Source organism: Sphaeramia orbicularis, chromosome 24 (genome assembly GCF_902148855.1).
Source record: "Sphaeramia orbicularis chromosome 24, fSphaOr1.1, whole genome shotgun sequence".
Lineage (NCBI taxonomy): Eukaryota > Metazoa > Chordata > Actinopteri > Kurtiformes > Apogonidae > Sphaeramia > Sphaeramia orbicularis.
In genome coordinates this window covers 30,762,365-30,781,788 of record NC_043979.1, presented here as the reverse complement: position 1 = coordinate 30,781,788, position 19,424 = coordinate 30,762,365, and the positions used below count along the sequence as shown (strand labels likewise).

At 37.5% G+C, this 19,424-nt stretch overlaps 1 protein-coding gene across 21 annotated transcripts in view; it reads right to left on the bottom strand.

Moving 5' to 3' along the window:
* ptprk (protein tyrosine phosphatase receptor type K) overlaps positions 1–19,424 on the bottom strand; it is a 144,161-nt gene that overhangs the window by 80,569 nt on the left and 44,168 nt on the right. For all 21 annotated transcript variants that reach the window (XM_030127922.1, XM_030127927.1, XM_030127926.1 and 18 more), the window contains one exon: positions 7,907–8,029. In XM_030127922.1, the coding sequence (XP_029983782.1) occupies positions 7,907–8,029 (123 nt within the window). The remainder of the gene's footprint in view (positions 1–7,906; positions 8,030–19,424) is intronic.

The following is a 19,424-nucleotide window of genomic DNA, read 5'->3' as shown; positions in this document are numbered from 1 at the left end:
GCATAAAAAATAATCACTTCTAAAAAGACGAAAAACTACAAAAAAAAACAGCTGAGGCAGGTATGTGAACTGTAAAATTACAGTGAGTGAAAAAAATGAGAAATGTAATGTTATGGAAGTCTGAAGTCTACAGAAAAAGCCTCCTCAAAAAAGGCTTTTCTTTCCCGTTGTTTTTCTTTTTTTTCCTTTTAAATCCTCCTGTGTGTAGGTTTCTGATAGTTGGCTCCGAGAGGTATTATTGTTTATCCATGTCTGTGTGTGTTTTTCTAATCCACTAAACTCAAACCTGCTGTAAGATCTTAGAATTGAACCAGGCCACCCCATTTCTGATCAGCATCTACAACATCAGTGTCATTTTCTGCAGCAATAACACATAAAATATGAATCCTGCTGCACCTGGCTTAACTTTCCCTCTTTGGTAATCTACAACAGTGACTTTCTTGGCATGGAAACAACATACCTCCCCCCAAAAAATCCTTTATTCTTTTCCTTTATGCCTCAGTGTTTGAGCTCCTTTCTGTTTCATTTGGACTTTCCAAAATCTGTCCACCCTAGACACATAAAACATCCACTACTCTTATGACTGTGGCGTTTGTATTTCATTTGTCAATTTTTGGTGTTTGCTTTCTCCTCTGACTTTTTGCTCTGCATTTTTCTTTACTTTCTGTTTTCTTTTCTGTATGCAATCTGTTTCCCTTCAAGAGTTAAGAAAGACCAAAAACTGAATAAAAATTTGCAGAATTCAGATCCAGGCCAGGACAAACTTACTTGCTGCTGCAGTCTGTACAGGCAACATTTTCTCACGTCTTGTAATATATCATCAACCAGACCCTAGCCAGCAGGGTTACATGATTAGTTGCATTTTTCTTCTATCCTTTGAGCAATGTGTTTTGGGGTTTACTTATTTTATTTGTATTACATTCCGTGTTTCTCTTCCCATTGCTAATCTAAACTTTTGCCACAATAACATGACTGGACCGAAGTAAGAGTGAAATAAAATACTTTATTATGTATGATATGCATTGGGAGCTGTATACCTCGTACCTACAGCTGTGGACCGTAGGAGATGAAGCTCAAAATCATACATAATCTGGGTATACTGACAGGACAGTCATCCACCCCCTCCAGATGTTTCAGTAATCAGCTCAGACTTCAACCAGATGTTGTTGCAGTGAAATATGATGAAATGTGATCCCTTCCTGCCTGATGTTTAATCTCACAAATCACATTAGTTTATTATAAATTAAGACCAGCTAAAATATAATAATACAAAGGAATACAGAGAAAAACAGGCAACAGCTAAAGATGATCTGATTAATGGTCAAATACTATATTTTACAGATTATAGTTGGCAGTTCCAGCTTTAGTGTCTTTTTTTTTTTAGATCGTTGTTTATAGAATTTTTTTTTTTTTTTTTTTGAGCATTGATATCAGTTATGAAGCAACACCAAGATGAAGCAGTGTTTCATATTTTTGGACTTTTTTTTTTTTTAATTTGGATTAGTAATTTTATAAAATTACTAATTGGAATAGAACATTATAGTACAAAATGGAGCACCTTTTGCAGGGTTTTTTTTGCACATATTTAGCAATTAAAGGTAGAAACTGACAATAATAATGGGGAAAAAATAGTTGCAGCCTTAACAGAACAGAATAAGAGCTGCAAAGGTTAACTGATGAGAACTTAGTCTAATAGCCATTTAATCAGTTTGAAAGATCTTTTAAATGAAAAACAATAATTCAAGGTTCTTATATTTCAGTGTTTGTTTTTTTCCTCCACTTTCCTCCACTTCCTCCTACACTGAAAACAGAACTCATCAGCATTTTTCATCAATTTCTGTTATTTTAGACAAAAAAAATAGAATAGAATAGAATAGAATAGAATAGAATAGAATGCTATCTATGCTATTGCTAAACTCTCCCCTCTCACTGGTTAATTCTATTTGCACATTATACGAGTACAATACACTGTAAACAATAGACTGAAAGACAATGGTGATTATCAGTTATTGTTTAGCTAATCTACTGTGAAACAACACTTTTCTCTGCAGAATAGAAATGAACATATCAGGCTTTAAGCTGGAGCACACACATTGTGTGCATGAACAGTCACACACAGTGCACCCTCACTATTGGATTGGCCCTTCTTCTCTCTTGATCTCTTGCCTTCTTTTTTTCTCCGTCATTACCACGCCGGCTATCAGCTCTGCAGACACAAAAACATATTTCTACCGCTGCCATTGGAGCATTAGAATAATCTTACTTCCTGGTTCTAGTGTCACCAACAGGACCCAAACCTGATGACGGCCAAATCCACCAGAAACCAGAGATTTTAGCCAGCTCCGTTCTTTGTCTGTAACACTGTGATCCAAATCCATCTGAAATGAACACATGACGGATATCGCTCCTTCCTTCATATCTGGCAGTGACAGTAACACGATGACATGAGAAAAGTGCCTTTAAGATGGCTGCCAAGGTGGTGTACCAGCTAAAAATATTCCTATCAGTCAGAGACCTAGATATGTCACAACACACATAAGATGGCAAAATATAACCTTTAGCACTTCAGCTAATCATAACATTGCCTGCTGCAAAATTATAATAACAAAAGGAGAGTAAAAAAATCCCTGCATATTTGCTAAAATAACAATCTAGAACTAGAATTTGTTATAACGCTCCAATATCAACCAGAAGAGACATAACAATAGCAAACCCCAATGTGTGACACAGACAGAAAATAATACATAATAATGAAGGACGTGACAGTATATGAAACTGATACAATGGCAATATTAAGAAACCAAACCTTGTAATACCAAAAAATATGTGACACCTGAGGTCTGGAAGTATCTAAAATGGCCGATGAATCTGAACTACTGCACTGTAAAATGGCCGCTAATAGAATGACGACACAATCTAACAATGAGGCTAAAAATACCCCTGTGACAGCCTTAAGACCTAGATATGTCACACAATAACAACAACCACAACAGCAGTGGTGGTGTAGTAGACAGAGGACAGTATTCTTCAGCAAAACAATTACAGCCCAATGGCTAATCGTTAAACGTGGACTTTACTGGTATAAGAAAGAAACAACACTTTTTACCACTGTTCTCTACTGCATTTATTGTGTTTAAAGTCTCTTCCTTCTTTAATCTATTGACCTCATTGTTTTTCAAATAATTTTTCTGATTTAAATACGATTCACATTAATATCTCTAAAAAAATTAGGTTTTTTCTATCCCACCTTAAGGTTTTCCAGTAGTTGACTGACATTAACTCATCATTAGTATTTGACGGTTTGCCTTTGTGTTCAAATATGGATACAAAACTTTTGTATCAATTGTTTTCATTGTGATCATCTAAATATGCTTAATATTGAACTTTGCAAGTGATGAATTCAACAATACCAACACATAATGCATTGTAATGCAACAACATTCCATAAAAATCATTTTTTGATTTACAAGAAAGAACCGAAAGACTAATCTAGCACTGTTTTCGGCTAATTTTGGCCTTTGTGAAGTTGTTTTTAAATTGTTTTTCAGTGACTGTGTCTCCTGTTTAGTGATTTGAGGAGACTTTATCGACCGGGTGGAATCATTATGCTGCTTAATTTGCTTCTGCTTAGAAATCACTAATGAGAATTCCAAATCAATATTTTCCACAAAATACAGTGCTTCAAATATATAAATATTCTGTATGTAGTTCTAAGATTATATCATGAACATGCAATTCAGTGCTACATAATGTTGTACATTTTCGAGCAGGTTTCAGCTACTTCCCATTGAAAAGTAGTTGATAGTTGTTAATTATGCACTAAGGGCAGTTGGGTAGATCTCCACAATTAATCACAATCACAATATCAGTCTGTGCAATTATATAACCACAATGACTGCAATTTAAAGGCCCAGATTTGAAAGGACTTAGAGTGATCTTAATGACAAAATGGGAAAAAAAAACATAAAAAAAAAAAACCGGGGGAAAAAAAACAGATGTTTAAAGACAACAATATTTATTTTGTATTTTTTAGACTTTTTTTTTTTTTTTACATTACTTTCACGTTGTACATTTGAGATGAAAATCCGTAATCATTTTCCAACACTCTCAAATCATAATCTGAATATTGTCCACATTTTATCTCATCATGACTTTTTCACCGAACTGTGCCGCCCTAGTGTTGGAAGATAAAATTTACTTCCCAAGAATCACAGAAAGTATTGAAAGGGATCCAGATGTATTAGAACGGTGTTGATTCAAATCTGTAGCAATATTTTTGTCTGTGGTTGATACTGCTTTTCCACCAGCATTTGGCCCAGTGGATAAAAGACCAACTCTGCTGTGTTTTCTCTACCCCTATTACACAGTACGCACTGGAAAACAAGAGGAAAGAGAGAAACATGGGGAAAATGGCATGCCAGATAGGTTTAGAGTGGCACTGGCTGACAACATTATGAGTCAAAAGTATCTGCTTTAGTCCACTGAGCCACAGAGCCCCAGCCCATGAATGTTCAACTGGCTCAATGCACATTGCCAGCATGGCATCGACACCCTGGCATGGTAACTAGTGCCAACATCAACCCCCAGAGAGATTACACAGAAGAGTTTTATCTCTATTACAAAAACTGCCAAACCATCCCTGCACACTCAATACTGCCTTAAGCACAAATGGCGATTAACAACTGGGACAAATCAATGTGGGTTATAAGGAACAAAAGTATAATTGTTGGCTGAAATACCCAATGGCTCTAATACGATTCAGAGCAAAGCCTCTAGATGGTTCCTTTTCTTCTGTGCCAATACCTTTGACAATATATAACCCCCTGAACTACTAATCAGCTAAATAGACTCACTCCCAAAGGGATGTGAGATGCCAAATACTCTTAACAACTCCCCCCAGTAAAAAGAGTAGCCATCCCTTTGTTTTCAAGGGTCAAAAGCCAAAAAGGTTTAGTACTGCTGCTGTAAATCTTGTCAGGCCCTCTGGGTGTGAGCCAGACCAGAGTATTTCTAAACTGCTACTGGCTTGGAAGTCCTTAGAAAACAACTTTTTTTTCCTAATAATAGACATTACCCACATATCCTAGGGCTAGATATTTAAGCAACCAACTCAGCCCCTTGCCCATTTCCCCTACTCCTTCCAAATACAAAATCTAGCCAAGTGCTGTATCTGTAATCCCCTTTGGCAAACTCGTTTTCCACCCACAGCAGCACTGTCCCACACCCTGCTGGCATTATTAACACATCAAATGTCAGCTCATGCTCCCATACCTTTAGGCAAGGCTCCGAACTCCCCTTTAGCAACAGACATCTCCAATCCATTAACCCACCCTGCCATCCCCGTGCCTCGGCTCATTCTACTTGCTACTACGGACGTTAATGTTATGTTAATTCCAGGCACTACCCCTGCACTCTTGGGCAAGGTATTTAACCTCTTCAAACTGCCAACTCTGCCCTCTGCGCAGTGACAGCACTTCTGCTGCTATTAATACAACTAAATACTACACTTTGGCTTGGAACCACTGGGCAACGCAGTCAATCTTCACACCAGCGAATAAATATATGCAAGACTACATGGACCAGACAGAAAAGTAGACATATACATGGAAACTTTATGAAGAAAAGTGTGTGTTTCTGTGAGAAAATATCATTAAGAGCTGGTGTTGAACTGAACCTTTCTCTAAATGTCAGCTAGACTGGGTTGTCATGATGATAAGCATAAGAGATAAATAACGGCATTACATTGTCATGGTAACAAAGTCATAATCCTGCAAAACAGAAGAGAAAAAGGAGAGGAGACAGGAGGACAGCAAAGGGGGAGGAGAAGAAGAAACTTAGACTTAAGAAACAATGATGAACCAGTAGGAAAGGAAAGGAAAGGAAAGGAAAGGAAAGGAAAGGAAAGGAAAGGAAAGGAAAGGAAAGGAAAGGAAAGGAAAGGAAAGGAAAGGAAAGGAAAGGAAAGGAAAGGAAAGGAAGTATGGCAGTAAACAATGTTTGCAGTTGTTAGATTCCTTAACTGTGGTTTCGTATAATGTTCACACATAAGTCAACATTCTTACTTTGTGGTTTTAATTTTGTAGCCAGTTACTATTTCAACATTGCAGAGCTGGTTATTGTTATAACATTTTGCTTTTAACATTGTAAAGTAGGCAACCTTCCCTGTTCCCTGCTGTTGATTAATGACCTCATATTCTGTTAATTAGACCCTCAGCCCTGAGGCAGAAAGATTTAATTTCCCCTTCATCATCATCACGGAGGGAAAAAAAAACCAACTGATTAAAGAGAAGAGGAGAGGTCTTAGAAAAGATGAGAAAGGGAGGATACATGGATGGGTTATGGAAGAGGTGTAAAAACTTCATGTATAAGAGTAGGAAGATGGATAGATACATAAATGAGAACCCCCTTTACATAGCCCTTTTAGGATGGGAATTTTGTGACTTTTTTTCCTGCCTTGCCAGTCTGTATAAAAAGGTACGAACACGATACAGGTGGACAGGACTGTTTCAGATTGAAGCCAGCAATGGATGTAGTCCAAGAGCTGAAGCAACAGCTTATGCATAAGGAAGCATTACAGAAGTGGACTGCAAGATTTTGATGACTTTGTGTGGACGATTTCATTTAGAAATCCCTAAAGAAACAGTTTGCAGTTCATTAATTGGAACCAAAGCATGACTGTTGTGTCTGAATTGCAGAGGTTCAAGAGCTCCCTAAAAGCACAAAATCCATTAGACAATACTATAGACTGTATATAATTCAAGGATGTTGGAACTCTGACATCATTCATTGGTTTCTGAACTGCTCTTTTGAAGTTAGTAGCTTGCAAACTGTCTATTGCCTTTTTGGAACCAGTAACCATTTTCTCACAAAAAGGGAAGAGCTGCTGATCTCTGACCTCTCAGACCTTTACTGTTAATTGTTAAATTCTAGCTTGCTGACCGAGTAAAATAGTAAACCTCAAGTACTTTGCAATAAAGTAATTTTACAGTCTTGTTAGTGGAACATGTTTACTGCACCTGCAGTTTATTATCCCCATAGGGAAATTCTGTTTCTGCCTTTTAACCATTTTAAAACACAGCGCTTGAAATTGTTCCAGAACCTTCTCGATGTGAGACGGAAGTGCTAACTGCTCCAGCTGGTGTAGCTGTTTAGTAGGAAAAACTGCATTTGATTAAATAAAGTGAAACTTTGACAGTCCAACTTGGAAGATGAGTGAGATGTCAATCAAAGACTGTCAAAAGAGCCATTTAAGATTCTATTGGCTGTGAGACCCAATTAAATGTAGAAAAATATAAGGATGGACCACCAGATCACTTAGAGGACTCCAGAGTGACTCCCAGAAAAAAACTGATTGACTTAGAATTTTGACTCTTGGCCATTACTGTCTTGAAAGCAACACCAGTATGCCTGAGTGGTGGAAAGAGTGGAAAACAGAAATACCACAAAGTGAAATGCTCTAATACTTAATAGAATGAAAAGTCAACAGTCATTGCACAGAATGACACCTTTAAAAGTGTTGTAAGAATATATAATATTCTGCTTTAACTACAACAAATATATATATCAGATCATTTTGATGTTGTAGTGCCTTAGTGAAGATGAGATAGAGGACACATGCAAGTGTCAAATATATATAATATGTAACATGTAGTGGTAAAATGTACAATATTTCAGCAGTAGAAGTATATAGAAGCATTAAATTGAAAGACTTAATTAGTTCAATTTAACCACTCATATGCTCATACTACAAGTGCAAATGTTAAATGTTAGACAAGACAGAGACACTGATGTTTCATGTCTTTGAATGGTGATATGCTGGTATAATAGGGCATTGTCTATACAATAATATGGTCTCTGTTTAAAAGGGTTAAAGAGAAAGATTGTAGTGATAATAGTAGTGTCTCACCTTGTGGCAGGTCCGGGGATACATATGGCACTTCCTGGGTGTTGATGTGCGTCCAGTCAAACTCATCATAAGGATCTTGTTGATAATCACACTGAGAGAAGCCTTCATCAAACGTACAACTTCCTGCAAGAGAAAAACACCCCAAAAATTAAATTCGCCCCATTCATCAATGTGGTCTGACTGAATTAACTATGTTAATTTTAAAGCAGAGTGATTTCATCTCCCTTTTTATGTGGTAGAAGTTCTGATTTTCCCCTCATGATGTTTTTCTGTGCGTGTCTCTGTCTCAGCTCATTAACAAACCACCAGGAGTCTGAGCTCCAACAGTCATCACTCAAGGCCAGTCAGGATCACCTCTGACTCAAACATCAGGGCCTTCAGCGCATCATCTGAGCCCATCACCGTGGCCTCAGGTCAGCCATGTGTGTGCTGGCTGCCTCTGGCTCCACCCAAACAGGAAGTGGTTCTAATGCAGAAAGACGCCACTTGTCCCTGGCGGCTAACTGAACCAATCAACTCGCAATGATATGCGGCTTGTACTGGCAATATTGCTGATAGGAGTGGCATCGTGGCAACTGCAAGCTATCTGATTCATTGACCCAGCAGTCGTCTGTGCCTGGTGTTAATAAAATGGCTAGAAGAGACGCAACTAAGAAAAGCCACAACGCCATCTGATTCATGTCTCTGCTAGTTAATGGCCAATGAGATGTCTCTCTGTGTCCTTTTTGATATTGACAGAAGTAGGGTAAATGCATGTAAAGGTGGGTGCATGCAGTTTCACATTATTATCATTATTATTATTATTATTATTATTATTAGTAGTAGTAGTAGTAGTAGTAGTAGTAGTAGTAGTAGTAGTAGTAGTATTAGTATTCACAAAATAATACCAAAAATCCTGATGTCGGTAGACTTATATTATGGGAGCCATTTTCACTTTGTACTTATGTTCTTTACTGTATGTGTACAACTGTGATCCTAGTGTGGCACTTTTTTGTTTTTGTTTTGTTCTATGTTGAACACCTAACCACCCAATAAACCACTTTCCCTCTCTGAGTGCTATGAAAAAAGATGTATTCATTGTGCTTGGGCTTTAGAGTGATGAGGGAGTGAAGAAAAATATGACCCTGTTCTGTTTTATTGACTGATTTTAAAAGAGCGCTTTTTGTACGTTTTGTTTTGTAAGAGCAATTAAAAAGATGAGCAAACAGTAAGATGTGAGGATTGCTCAATAAAGTGAACTTAGAACATGTCTCAACTGCAGCCTCTCAGTGGATTTTCAAGGGGATAAACAGTCACTAAACAATAATATAGGGATCTTTATTGGAAGATTCATGAAAAGAATTAGTGATTTATAATGATTAAATACTAAAATGGTTCATTGTGTTACTCAGCTGTAAACCAGAAGACTTGTAGAGACAACATTTGAGATTTATCTTGATATTAACTCATAATCTGTGGGCATGACGGAATTTAGGTCCCTATTTACAAACGAAAGCTGCAAGTAATCTTAATAAAGCTGAACTGTGTTTCTCAATAGACTGTTTGGCTGCCAAACGTGGTAAAGTAGGGAAAAAACATCCATCAAATCTTACTAAAAGCCATGACTTTCATAAACTGACTGAACATCTATGGAAATTCAAGTTTATGATCCTAAAAGACAAAGAAAAGCAACAAAACTCTTTCCAGCAGAGAGCTTGAACAGAGGTCTGTAATTTTTGCTTGAAAAATGACGTAAAGTTAATTAACTATCAAAACGGTTGCTGATTAATTTCCTGTTGTTCTAGCTCTGGATATTACACTGATTTATTGCTCAGCTTGGGGCTTAAGACTGGTCAAACCTTTAGGCAGAAAAATGGGCACGTTATTTAACTGAGTGAAATTTGTTGCTGTATTAAAATTGCAAATGAGTTCATCTTAGCCCTGATGTTGTAGCACTATTTAGTTAATGTTGTGACCATATGGTTTTTGTCCTGCAGCAAAGTAAACAATTTTAAAACATCGCATAATTAAAATGAATAGCTCATTACTCTAATATCATATCTTCGCTACACAACCACTGTTCCTTTACTTATTGCGTGACGCTGATCATTTCAGACATTATGAAAGTCATGAAAGTGGCGTAAACACAAATGCCAAGATAACCAGATTGCATGTCTTTAGAAGCCTGAGAGTAAGCCACCATGAAGCACTATCAAAAGCCATCACTGCCGGCAACATGAATCCTAGCGTTCAGTTAGCGCTACAGCTCTTTGCTACCTGTGTCCTAGAGCAAACTGCGGCAGCTGTGATGGAGAGCAGACCGACAGGCCCTCAGATACCCCACTGATCTGAGCTGCGCTACAGAGGGATACCAGAGGTGACAGCCGCAGCCGGAGGAGAAACAAGTTAACATCAAACTAAGCGACTGTCTTCGGCTGCCGGCTGTACGGCTGGCTGTGACTCACAGCCTCGGAGATGCATTGGATCACATTTCCTCTGGGCATCATTCTTTAAACCAGCCTCTCCTCATGCAATTCAGTTCCATTCAATTCAATTAAGTCTTTGTCACAGCAAGTTACCTCCAGTCATAATGCGAAAAATGCTGGGACATGTAGAGGGCATGTAGTACAGCACGACAACTCACATTTATCTACTTGAGACTATTCTATTATGTCCTCCGCTTGGATGTAGGAAATCTAATACTAGTGATTTCTACAAAATGCTCCTGGAAGTGTGTGTTTATGCGTGTAAACTCCATGGCTTCCTGTCTCCCACAGTGTGCATGTCAGTTTACATCTTGCTGTCAGGTAGCTCTCTCTGCATGGGTTAAACAACAATGTGTGGAACGATTGTGGTTTAAATGACTATTGCATTCTCTATCCACAACTGTTATTAGTTACTCCATAAAACAGCAGAGACAAACTTTTATGCTGATTTTGTAGCTGCTTCCAGAAGCTAACCAAACAGCTGGGTTTTTTGACATTCATAATTAATTGTGGATATATTTTTGTGAGAATAATTGGAAAGCTAAACAAGAAATAACAACAGTGACTTAACATGTTAAAGTGAAAGCTTGCAATTCCAGCACTGTCTGTAGATGTGGACAGACAAAGAGAACTAAAAGAAGTACCAGATTAACCATAAAGACCCAGTCCTACATCTGGGGAAGCTCCCAAATGAATTTTCCTCTATTTAACCTGTCTCAAGTGATTTATCACAATGAATTATATTATTATTCTCCATATTTTGCATCTTTCAGTGAAAATCAGGTGTTTTGCTATATTTGAGCTTTATGAACATCTACATGATCAGAAAAATCAGAGTAAATTCAAAGGTTATTAGATCAAAAAATTAGGAAAAAGTTACTTTTTCAACAAAATCTATTATTAATTGAACATAAATCCAGTGTGTCCATCCACTGTTATTGATCCAACTCCATGGGTTTTATTGGTGAATCAATGTTGTAGAAGATGACGGTGTTTTCCATATTCACTACAGAGCCTCTGAACGTCCAAATGGGTCATATCTGATGACCATGAAAAGATGACAAACTGTATTTACAGCAATTATTTACATGTATCGATAGGATTAGTGGATCAACAGGTATTGAAAAGCTAAGATCAGTAGATGCTTTGGTCAGTGGTGGATAGTTTAGGTCTTTATGGGTTAACATGTGCAGTCATGAAATCTAAAACCATATTAGTACAGTTCAAGGAATAAAAAAATAACTTCAGATTACGTTACATTAGGGTGAATTTTGCTTTTGAGCTGTAATTTAGTTTGATAAGAAAGTCACTTCTACACCACCAGTGATGAAGAATGTGTTTTGTAGAGAGACACTATGTTTTACAATGTCTAACTACATAAATGGATCTCAGAACTTATGGAAATGAGTGAGTTAAACTGGCAATTATTTATACACTTTAATCTTTATAAATATAGTAGTTGCACAGAGTGTAGTAAATCAACTGACTCTTCTTCCTTATTTACTTGCCTTTGTCACTGAGCAGCCGGTGCATTATTGAGCATTAGTTTATTTCCAAAGCCTTGCTTGCTCGGTGAGTTTTTTGAATAATGAACAGTTATACTTTTGTTTTGACATTTCAGGAACAGCCTTCCTGTAACTTGCTAAAGCAATTGTTTGACCTTGTTTAACCTTGCTGAGGCTGCAGAGAACATACAGCAGCTCCATTTAGTTTTAAAGCCAGTTTCCGACATTTCTGCTTCTAAAGCTGTCCGCCACAATTGGTTTGATTTTTGGGTTTTCATTGATTCAAATATGTGCTTTGGGCTTTTAAGCATGTACACACACTCAGTGCTCCTCTCTGAGAGCTGTGAAACAAGAGGTATTTTGCCTTGGCTTAGCAGTGAAGAAAAACATGTCCTTGTTTAGATTCTGCTTTACTGACTGGTTTAAAAGAACATTTCTGAATCTCAGCATTCCTCTTCTCTTGTCTGCACACCTCTGATAGACAGTCTTTCAGTTGCTAACATACAAACAAGATGCGTGTCCGCTTGTGTGTGAGCTGAACAAGGGGATACGGAAACTAAATATGTGTGAAACTACCAGCGCGCACACATACACACAAACCTCCTGCTAGCTCGCCTACATTCTCAGTTAACACTTCAGCCTTTCCTCAATGTCCTGCCAACTTGAGCCAACACACATAAATGAACACACTTCTGACAGCAAATTCTTGTTGCCAATAATGAGAAGAGCAGACCTTGAACTATTATTTTACCTCTGGTTAAGACATATCTGGCTGAAAACTTGCACAGAACATGCATCTATGACTGTTTTTTTTTTTTTTTTTAATTTAATATTTGAATCCAGTTAAATCCAAACAGTTGCTGACCTTTGCTTTACAGCCAGTGAGTTCTTCTACAAGTGCATCCTGTTCTTTTAACATATTCTAGATACAGTGTCTATCTCTGTGTGTTAATGAAATACAGGGTAAAACAAATCCCTACAACATTTTCAGACTATATGCATGACTGTGTGTCCAGATGGGTCATTATTGCCCCCCTTACCCTCCGTTCACAAGGACACAGAGAGAAAGAGAGAAACCAACTGCATGCTAATCACTTCCTAATCAGCTTCTGTGATTGGCTGCCGTGCTAATGAAATAATGGCAACTCATTTGCATAATAAAATAATTAGAAGGACTTGATAAGGCTCAAGGGCAGAGAGAGGAGCCACACACAAATATGCACAAAACCCATATACACAGACACTCACTGTGACACAGGATCGCCACAGACTTCTGTAAATATTGTTGAATGGCATCTGACACAACATCTGCCACCGTCACTCAGAATCATTTAACGGTGATTTGCACTGACCTCCACCTTGAGAGTCAAACTAAAAGTGCTTTGACTAAAACTGTTTTAAAAACACAAGCCCAGACAACCCCCAGGGCGTCCCCAGGAAAAGAGAAAAAAAATGGGGCCCACGTTCATTGTAAGTTATTACTTAGATCAAGATTATTAGCCTGCAACGCAGCAAGAATGTATAACAATAGCCAGTTTGATTAGGTTTCCCAGTGTCCTATGTGATCTAACTGATCTGCAGATAGGCAGTATTAAATCCGATCTAACAGCTAAAGTCTGCTCTGAAAGAAGTCCCAGGGACACATTTAAATCAAATGAGGTATGAGGTGTTTTTTTTTTTTTTTTTTATCTCTACACAGTTCAAAAAAAATCTATGATGACAAAGGAACTCCATTATAACGAAGAGATAGGTGATTATCAAATCCATGAACGCTTAGTCAATACTTGTGTCCTTGTGAAGAACAGACCATGAGAGTCATCCCACACAGAGTAAACTCCTTAAGAAAGCGACATTAACATTAGAGTAGTGTGGTGTGGTGTAGAATCAACATTTGTAAAGGTAATATATTTCCCCTGCTGTTATAGCTGGACAGGCAGTGTCTACGTGCTGTGTTGTTTGATGTATCAGGGTTCACTGCCGCTGTAACTGTAGAGCTGTTTCTGCACAAGGCAAGACATCATTGTGACACAAGAAATCTTATGTGGCAAATCAGATTACAAGGATTCAGCACATTCAGAGTAGAGGCAATAATAATTCACATATTAAAAAGGCACAGGGTGAAAACTGTATACAGTATAGCGTGAGTCTTTTGAGCATCACCTTTGCCAACCAATCAATTTAAGACCTAAACACAGCACGTGACATAATTATATATCTAGAAAGAATGCATACATCCAAGGTCTAACAGACTGTTAATTCAATCAAACCTCATAAAGAAAATGAATAGTTTCAACACCCATTTTATGAATCTGCCCCAAAATGTAAAACATTCCTTAGCTGCTTCCTTGTATCCTTCCACCCAGAAAAGTAGTTCCTCAAGTTCCAGTAGTTTTGTACAATCATGCACACATCTAAACTAACAAACAGTGATTAAACATAAATAAAAACATGAATATAATCAGTCAAATAAAGACAGTGTGCGATTTACATTCCCTACATACTTTACTGTCATATGAAAATGTATTATAGAGAAATAATCATTAAAATGTATAATTCTGCCAGGGCCAATACAAAAATTTCACAAGAATAAAAACAATGTACTGGGTTCTGCCTTGGGCTACGCTCTACCCTTGTGGTTAAACGACAATGGTCTGGTAGATTTGTGTAATCCCACTGATGAACTTGAGTCACAAACCATAAAGCCTAAGATTGCCAGAAGAACAGATCAGGAAACTTTATTTTAAAGTCTGCAGGGCTTCCCCAGATTTTCATAAGGCTTAGGCAGTGCTTCTCATATTCCAAATTATTAAAAGTATGTTATTATTTACAGCTCTTTCTGCTTATTTTCAGTTATATTGTTTCAATCGCATTTATAAAAGTAAGCTGGAATCACTTATTGTCGCCGTAATTTAATATCAGCGCAAGAAAATATTACATCTTTCACTAAAATATGTATTCTCATCATTTTGGAACATTATTGTTGTATGCAAACATTGGAGAAAACTAGAGCAGTTAATACATTAGCAACACCCAAAGGACCACTCTGAACCAACTAAAACCATTAAGAAAAGTCCCTTTGTTGGTTTTGCAGCTCTCCACATTAATTTTTCTCCACTTTGGTTCAGGTGCTGTCTAAAATGGCTTGAGTGCTATGCCTAAACCGTATAATGGCTGCTATATCAATATGTACGCATATAACAAGCACAATGACTGGCAGGCAAATAAACCAAGACTTCAAAAAGGCAGAGAAAATTGTCTATGCAGGATATACCATGATTTTGCTTAAAGTTAATGTATTCAATCTGTGCTGACAGACAGAAAACATGGTTTTAAAGGGAGAGATATCAAATAGAGGCCTCCTATCTGGACAGAAATAAGGTCAAAGACTACTCTGTATGCAAGATATGCAAGTTTGTAATGCAAGAAATACATATCTGTTATGCAAGTTAGATGCTCAAGATCATGTCAGCATAAATTTGATGACACTGAAGTGTGTAGTTTCACGGTCTTCCCCTTCCACTGTGCTTTATGTCTTTCTGTCCAAACAGTGCATATCATGACATTTATACAGGTAAAGTGAACTTCATCACCGGGAACCCAAACTAAATCTGAGGACTCCAGAGCTGAAATCTGACGCCTCCCCATTTGGACACAGTTTCTGTGAAGTATGTACAGTACATATTCCCCTCCTCTCTCCCTCTCTGTCTAGTATTTATCAGCAGAGCTCTGTTTCGGTCTGGAGGCAGGAGATATTATCACGCGAGAGCCGATAAGACTGGATGAGTGAAAGAGAGTGAACAGGAACAAGAAGAAAAGAGACAGGCAGTCCACTAAAATTCAGTAATTATTTCAGGAGATCATGTTAATGATACAGTGAATATGCATATATTAATATGCAGATTTGCCTTTTTACTCCCCGTCTTTTTTACGCTTTAATAATAATGGTGAGAATCATATCTGTTATGACTGGTTTGAGAAGAGAGAGAAGAGAAGAAGAAGAAGAGAAGAGAAAGAGAGAAAGAATAGAAGAGAAGAGAAGAGAAGAGAAGAGAAGAGAAGAGAAGAGAAGAGAAGAGAAGAGAAGAGAAGAGAGAGAAGAGCTACATTCAAGGACAATAATTACATTTACATCATTAAAATCCGATTCCAACCACCCATAATCCTGTTTCCCTCCATATCATTACAATTTTGGCAGAGTCCACTTACGATTATGTTAGCTGACCCGATTTTTAATCAAAAGTGGTTTGCGGGACATTTCATACTACTGAATCACAGTTTGTTTCAGAGCTGTTGGAATTTGGCTTAAGGAGGAGAAAGTGAGAGTAGATGATGCCTTTTTTTTAACATCATTTATCATTATTAGGACTGGGTTTGAAAAAAAATCTGTTTCAAAACAATCTTTATTTGTATGATTTCATATTGACTTTTTAAATAATATGTCTTTTACTGATGAAAGCATGAGGTTTAGTCACCCTACGTCAAGGTTAGGGTTAAACAGAAGAACTACTAAGTCAAATATGCATGCTGTTAGACTTCATTTGTAAGGCAACATCTTCTAATTTCTGTATTTAACATGGGACTGAACCATAACCCAAACCTAACAGAAACCTAGTGAATATTAAAAGGTTAAAAGTACATTAATGTAACTATTTTGGGGTCAGTTCGCAATGTAAACATATACATTTTTTAAAATGTGGCAGATTAGAGGATTCCTTCCTTCCCTGTCCATACTAACATGTAGCCTAGATTTTTCCAAACAAATATTTTCTTGTATAAATTCTGTCAATATGATCTTCATACAAAATACCTCTGCACACATGACATCACAAAATGACTACAGACTGGTACTACGCTTGGACAAATCATTGTTTCTGTTCGACTTAAAACTGTGGACACAACACCATACATAACAGACACAGAGGCTTTAATCTGTCTTGAAGCTGAGCGGCAACAGCAACATAAGTTGTAAACTTCAGTCACTTTAAGTGTAGGTTCAGTCGAAGATTATGGAGATTTGGCCATAACACCAGTCCAGTCCATCTCCAAAACAGATCCTCTCTGGCCTCAATCTACTGCAACTCAAGCACTGAATTATACACCTGGATTTGATGTTTCAGGTGCAGCTTCATTACACAAAGCAATAATGGACATGAGCAAAATGGAGTTAAAAATGTTATGTGTAAATGTTAAAAATCTCCATACCTTGTGACTTAAAACGAGGGTAAAACTTCAAAAAAAAAAAAAATGTTTTCTAAAATCTGTGTATAAGACATGAGAAACTCTTTCCTTTCCTAGCAAAATCAATGATGTAACTGAACTATCCCTAACAAATCAATCATTATATTCAGGATCCAATCAAAAGGAATACAATTTCCTCATTTCAAAGAGGCATCAGGATGTGGACATAATCCGATCGAACTGTGAACATTTAGACTTCCAACTGGAAAATCGATTTCAAACTGTGTTTATGATCAGAACTGATTTGATTAAAATCAGTGGTGATACCCAGCCCTAATACCCATTATGCATTCAAATGTTATGTTAGTGTATAGTACACCTTCTGATGGCCCTTGGCGGTGCCGTGTACTCTATAATCATGTTGCAGTGTTTGTTGTTTTTCATCACCGAACACCCCTGATGCGACAGCCTCAAGGACACTAATAAAGTTGTACCTTATCATTTACTTTCTGTGTGTCGTCCCTACTTTTGTTCTCTCTCCCTGCCTCTTGTTCTCTCTCTCCCTTCTGAGAATAGGTGAAATTAGCCTGAAATGATACAAGGTGACATCAGAGAGCTGACACACACATACACACACATAAACTCTCTCCCTCGTCACGCTTCGGTGGCCCTCGCAGCGCAGCGCGACGCCATCAAAGCCAAGACCCATATACACACACACACCTCGCCTGTTAAACATACACACAGGCACGCGCAATCGCACACCCAAATACGCACGAATTACACGGCAACACACAGACACGTGCGCACTGTCACACACACTGCACACACACACTGAGCTGTAGTTTAATTGGAAGTGCTGAAGGCTGAAGAATTTCTCCTTCATCTCACAATGCTGTAATTGAATCTGAGACGTGTGTGTATACTTGTGGGTATGTGTGTATGTGTGTGTGTCTGCGGTGTGTGTTTAGCTGATTCAGGAGTTTCCATTGACAGTAACAGTAAAACAGAAATGTGTGTTTTCCTTCTGTGAGGAGCCTTTCTGTCCTTCCATCCCTGACTATCTTCTCCCCTCACCCCACTGCTCTCGTCGGGTTAATGCGGCTTTTCATTCAAACTCAAACTCAAGCAGTTTTCAAGCGACACATTATTTTCCACAAACTGATGATTTGGCATACGGCCGCTTCTCTGGAAAACTGGCAATGACCTCCTTCACTGCATGTTGGAAATTCACTGACCAACATGTTTGGAAGGAGCATGTTTTCAAAGATAAACTTCCAACAGTTCATTCTGACTTGTGAGTCTTAGGCCAGTCACAGTTATTAATAATCAACTTACTAGAATGATTTGCGCAAACTACAATCATTTGCATAATTGCGATTAAAAAAAAAAAAACTGCAATAAATATATGAAAAAATATTCAATTCCAAGCATTATTTCTTCAGCATTTTCCATCTATTCGAGACATAACTTAAAGACATCATTTCACTGCACCACCTTCATCTGGAGACACTTAACCTCTATTGTTACCTGTCATTTCTTTGTTTCGGGAAACAGAAATGTAATTTTTATTTATGTGTTCTGCAGCTCCATGCAAATAAATGTCTCTTTTGTTTCAGTGGGTTTACTAGATGTGTAAATAAACTATTGTTTGTGGAAAAAATTAACAAAAAGGAGGAAAAAAAAAATTATTTATTTGTATGACAATTTCTAGATGAATAAAAATTGGATGACTGTGACGACACGAGTGATTCTTTGACATGCAGTAGCCACTGCATGCAACAGTATATTTAATAAAAATAAACACTTCTATGATATTTTTGCATGACATACATCTGTGCTGTTGAATGAAGTCCTTGTTGATATGTTGAAAGATAAACACAGGCCTATTCAGTACCTAAAAATACATTTCTGATTGGAAAACTGCAAACAAAAAGTGCCGTCAGATGTCAGTGAGGCGTAAAGTATTTCCTAATGACCAGGCGTCCTAGTGTCACTGTCACACATTACAATAGGACAGCAGGACAGAGCAGCAAGAAACGCTTTTCTGATGCACTTTTGAGCAAATTTTCTGCTTCCACATGGCAACCTTGTCATTAAAAAGCCTCAAACTAAAAAAGAAAAATAGTCTTTCTCACTCTTTTCAGTGATGTTGCATCACCTGTCGTCTGGAGAAGACTGTAGTGTTGCTTATTGTTAAGCCTGTGCACATTGTAGTTAAAAAACATGGAAGTGATGATTGTATGTGTTGGATGAAGGAATGAAACTAATGTGCAACTAATTATCATAATCTACCCTATTTTTTACCAAAAAGTGCCCAAAAATTTACAAAAAAAAGTATAAATCACAAATTTCTAAAGCCACAAATTA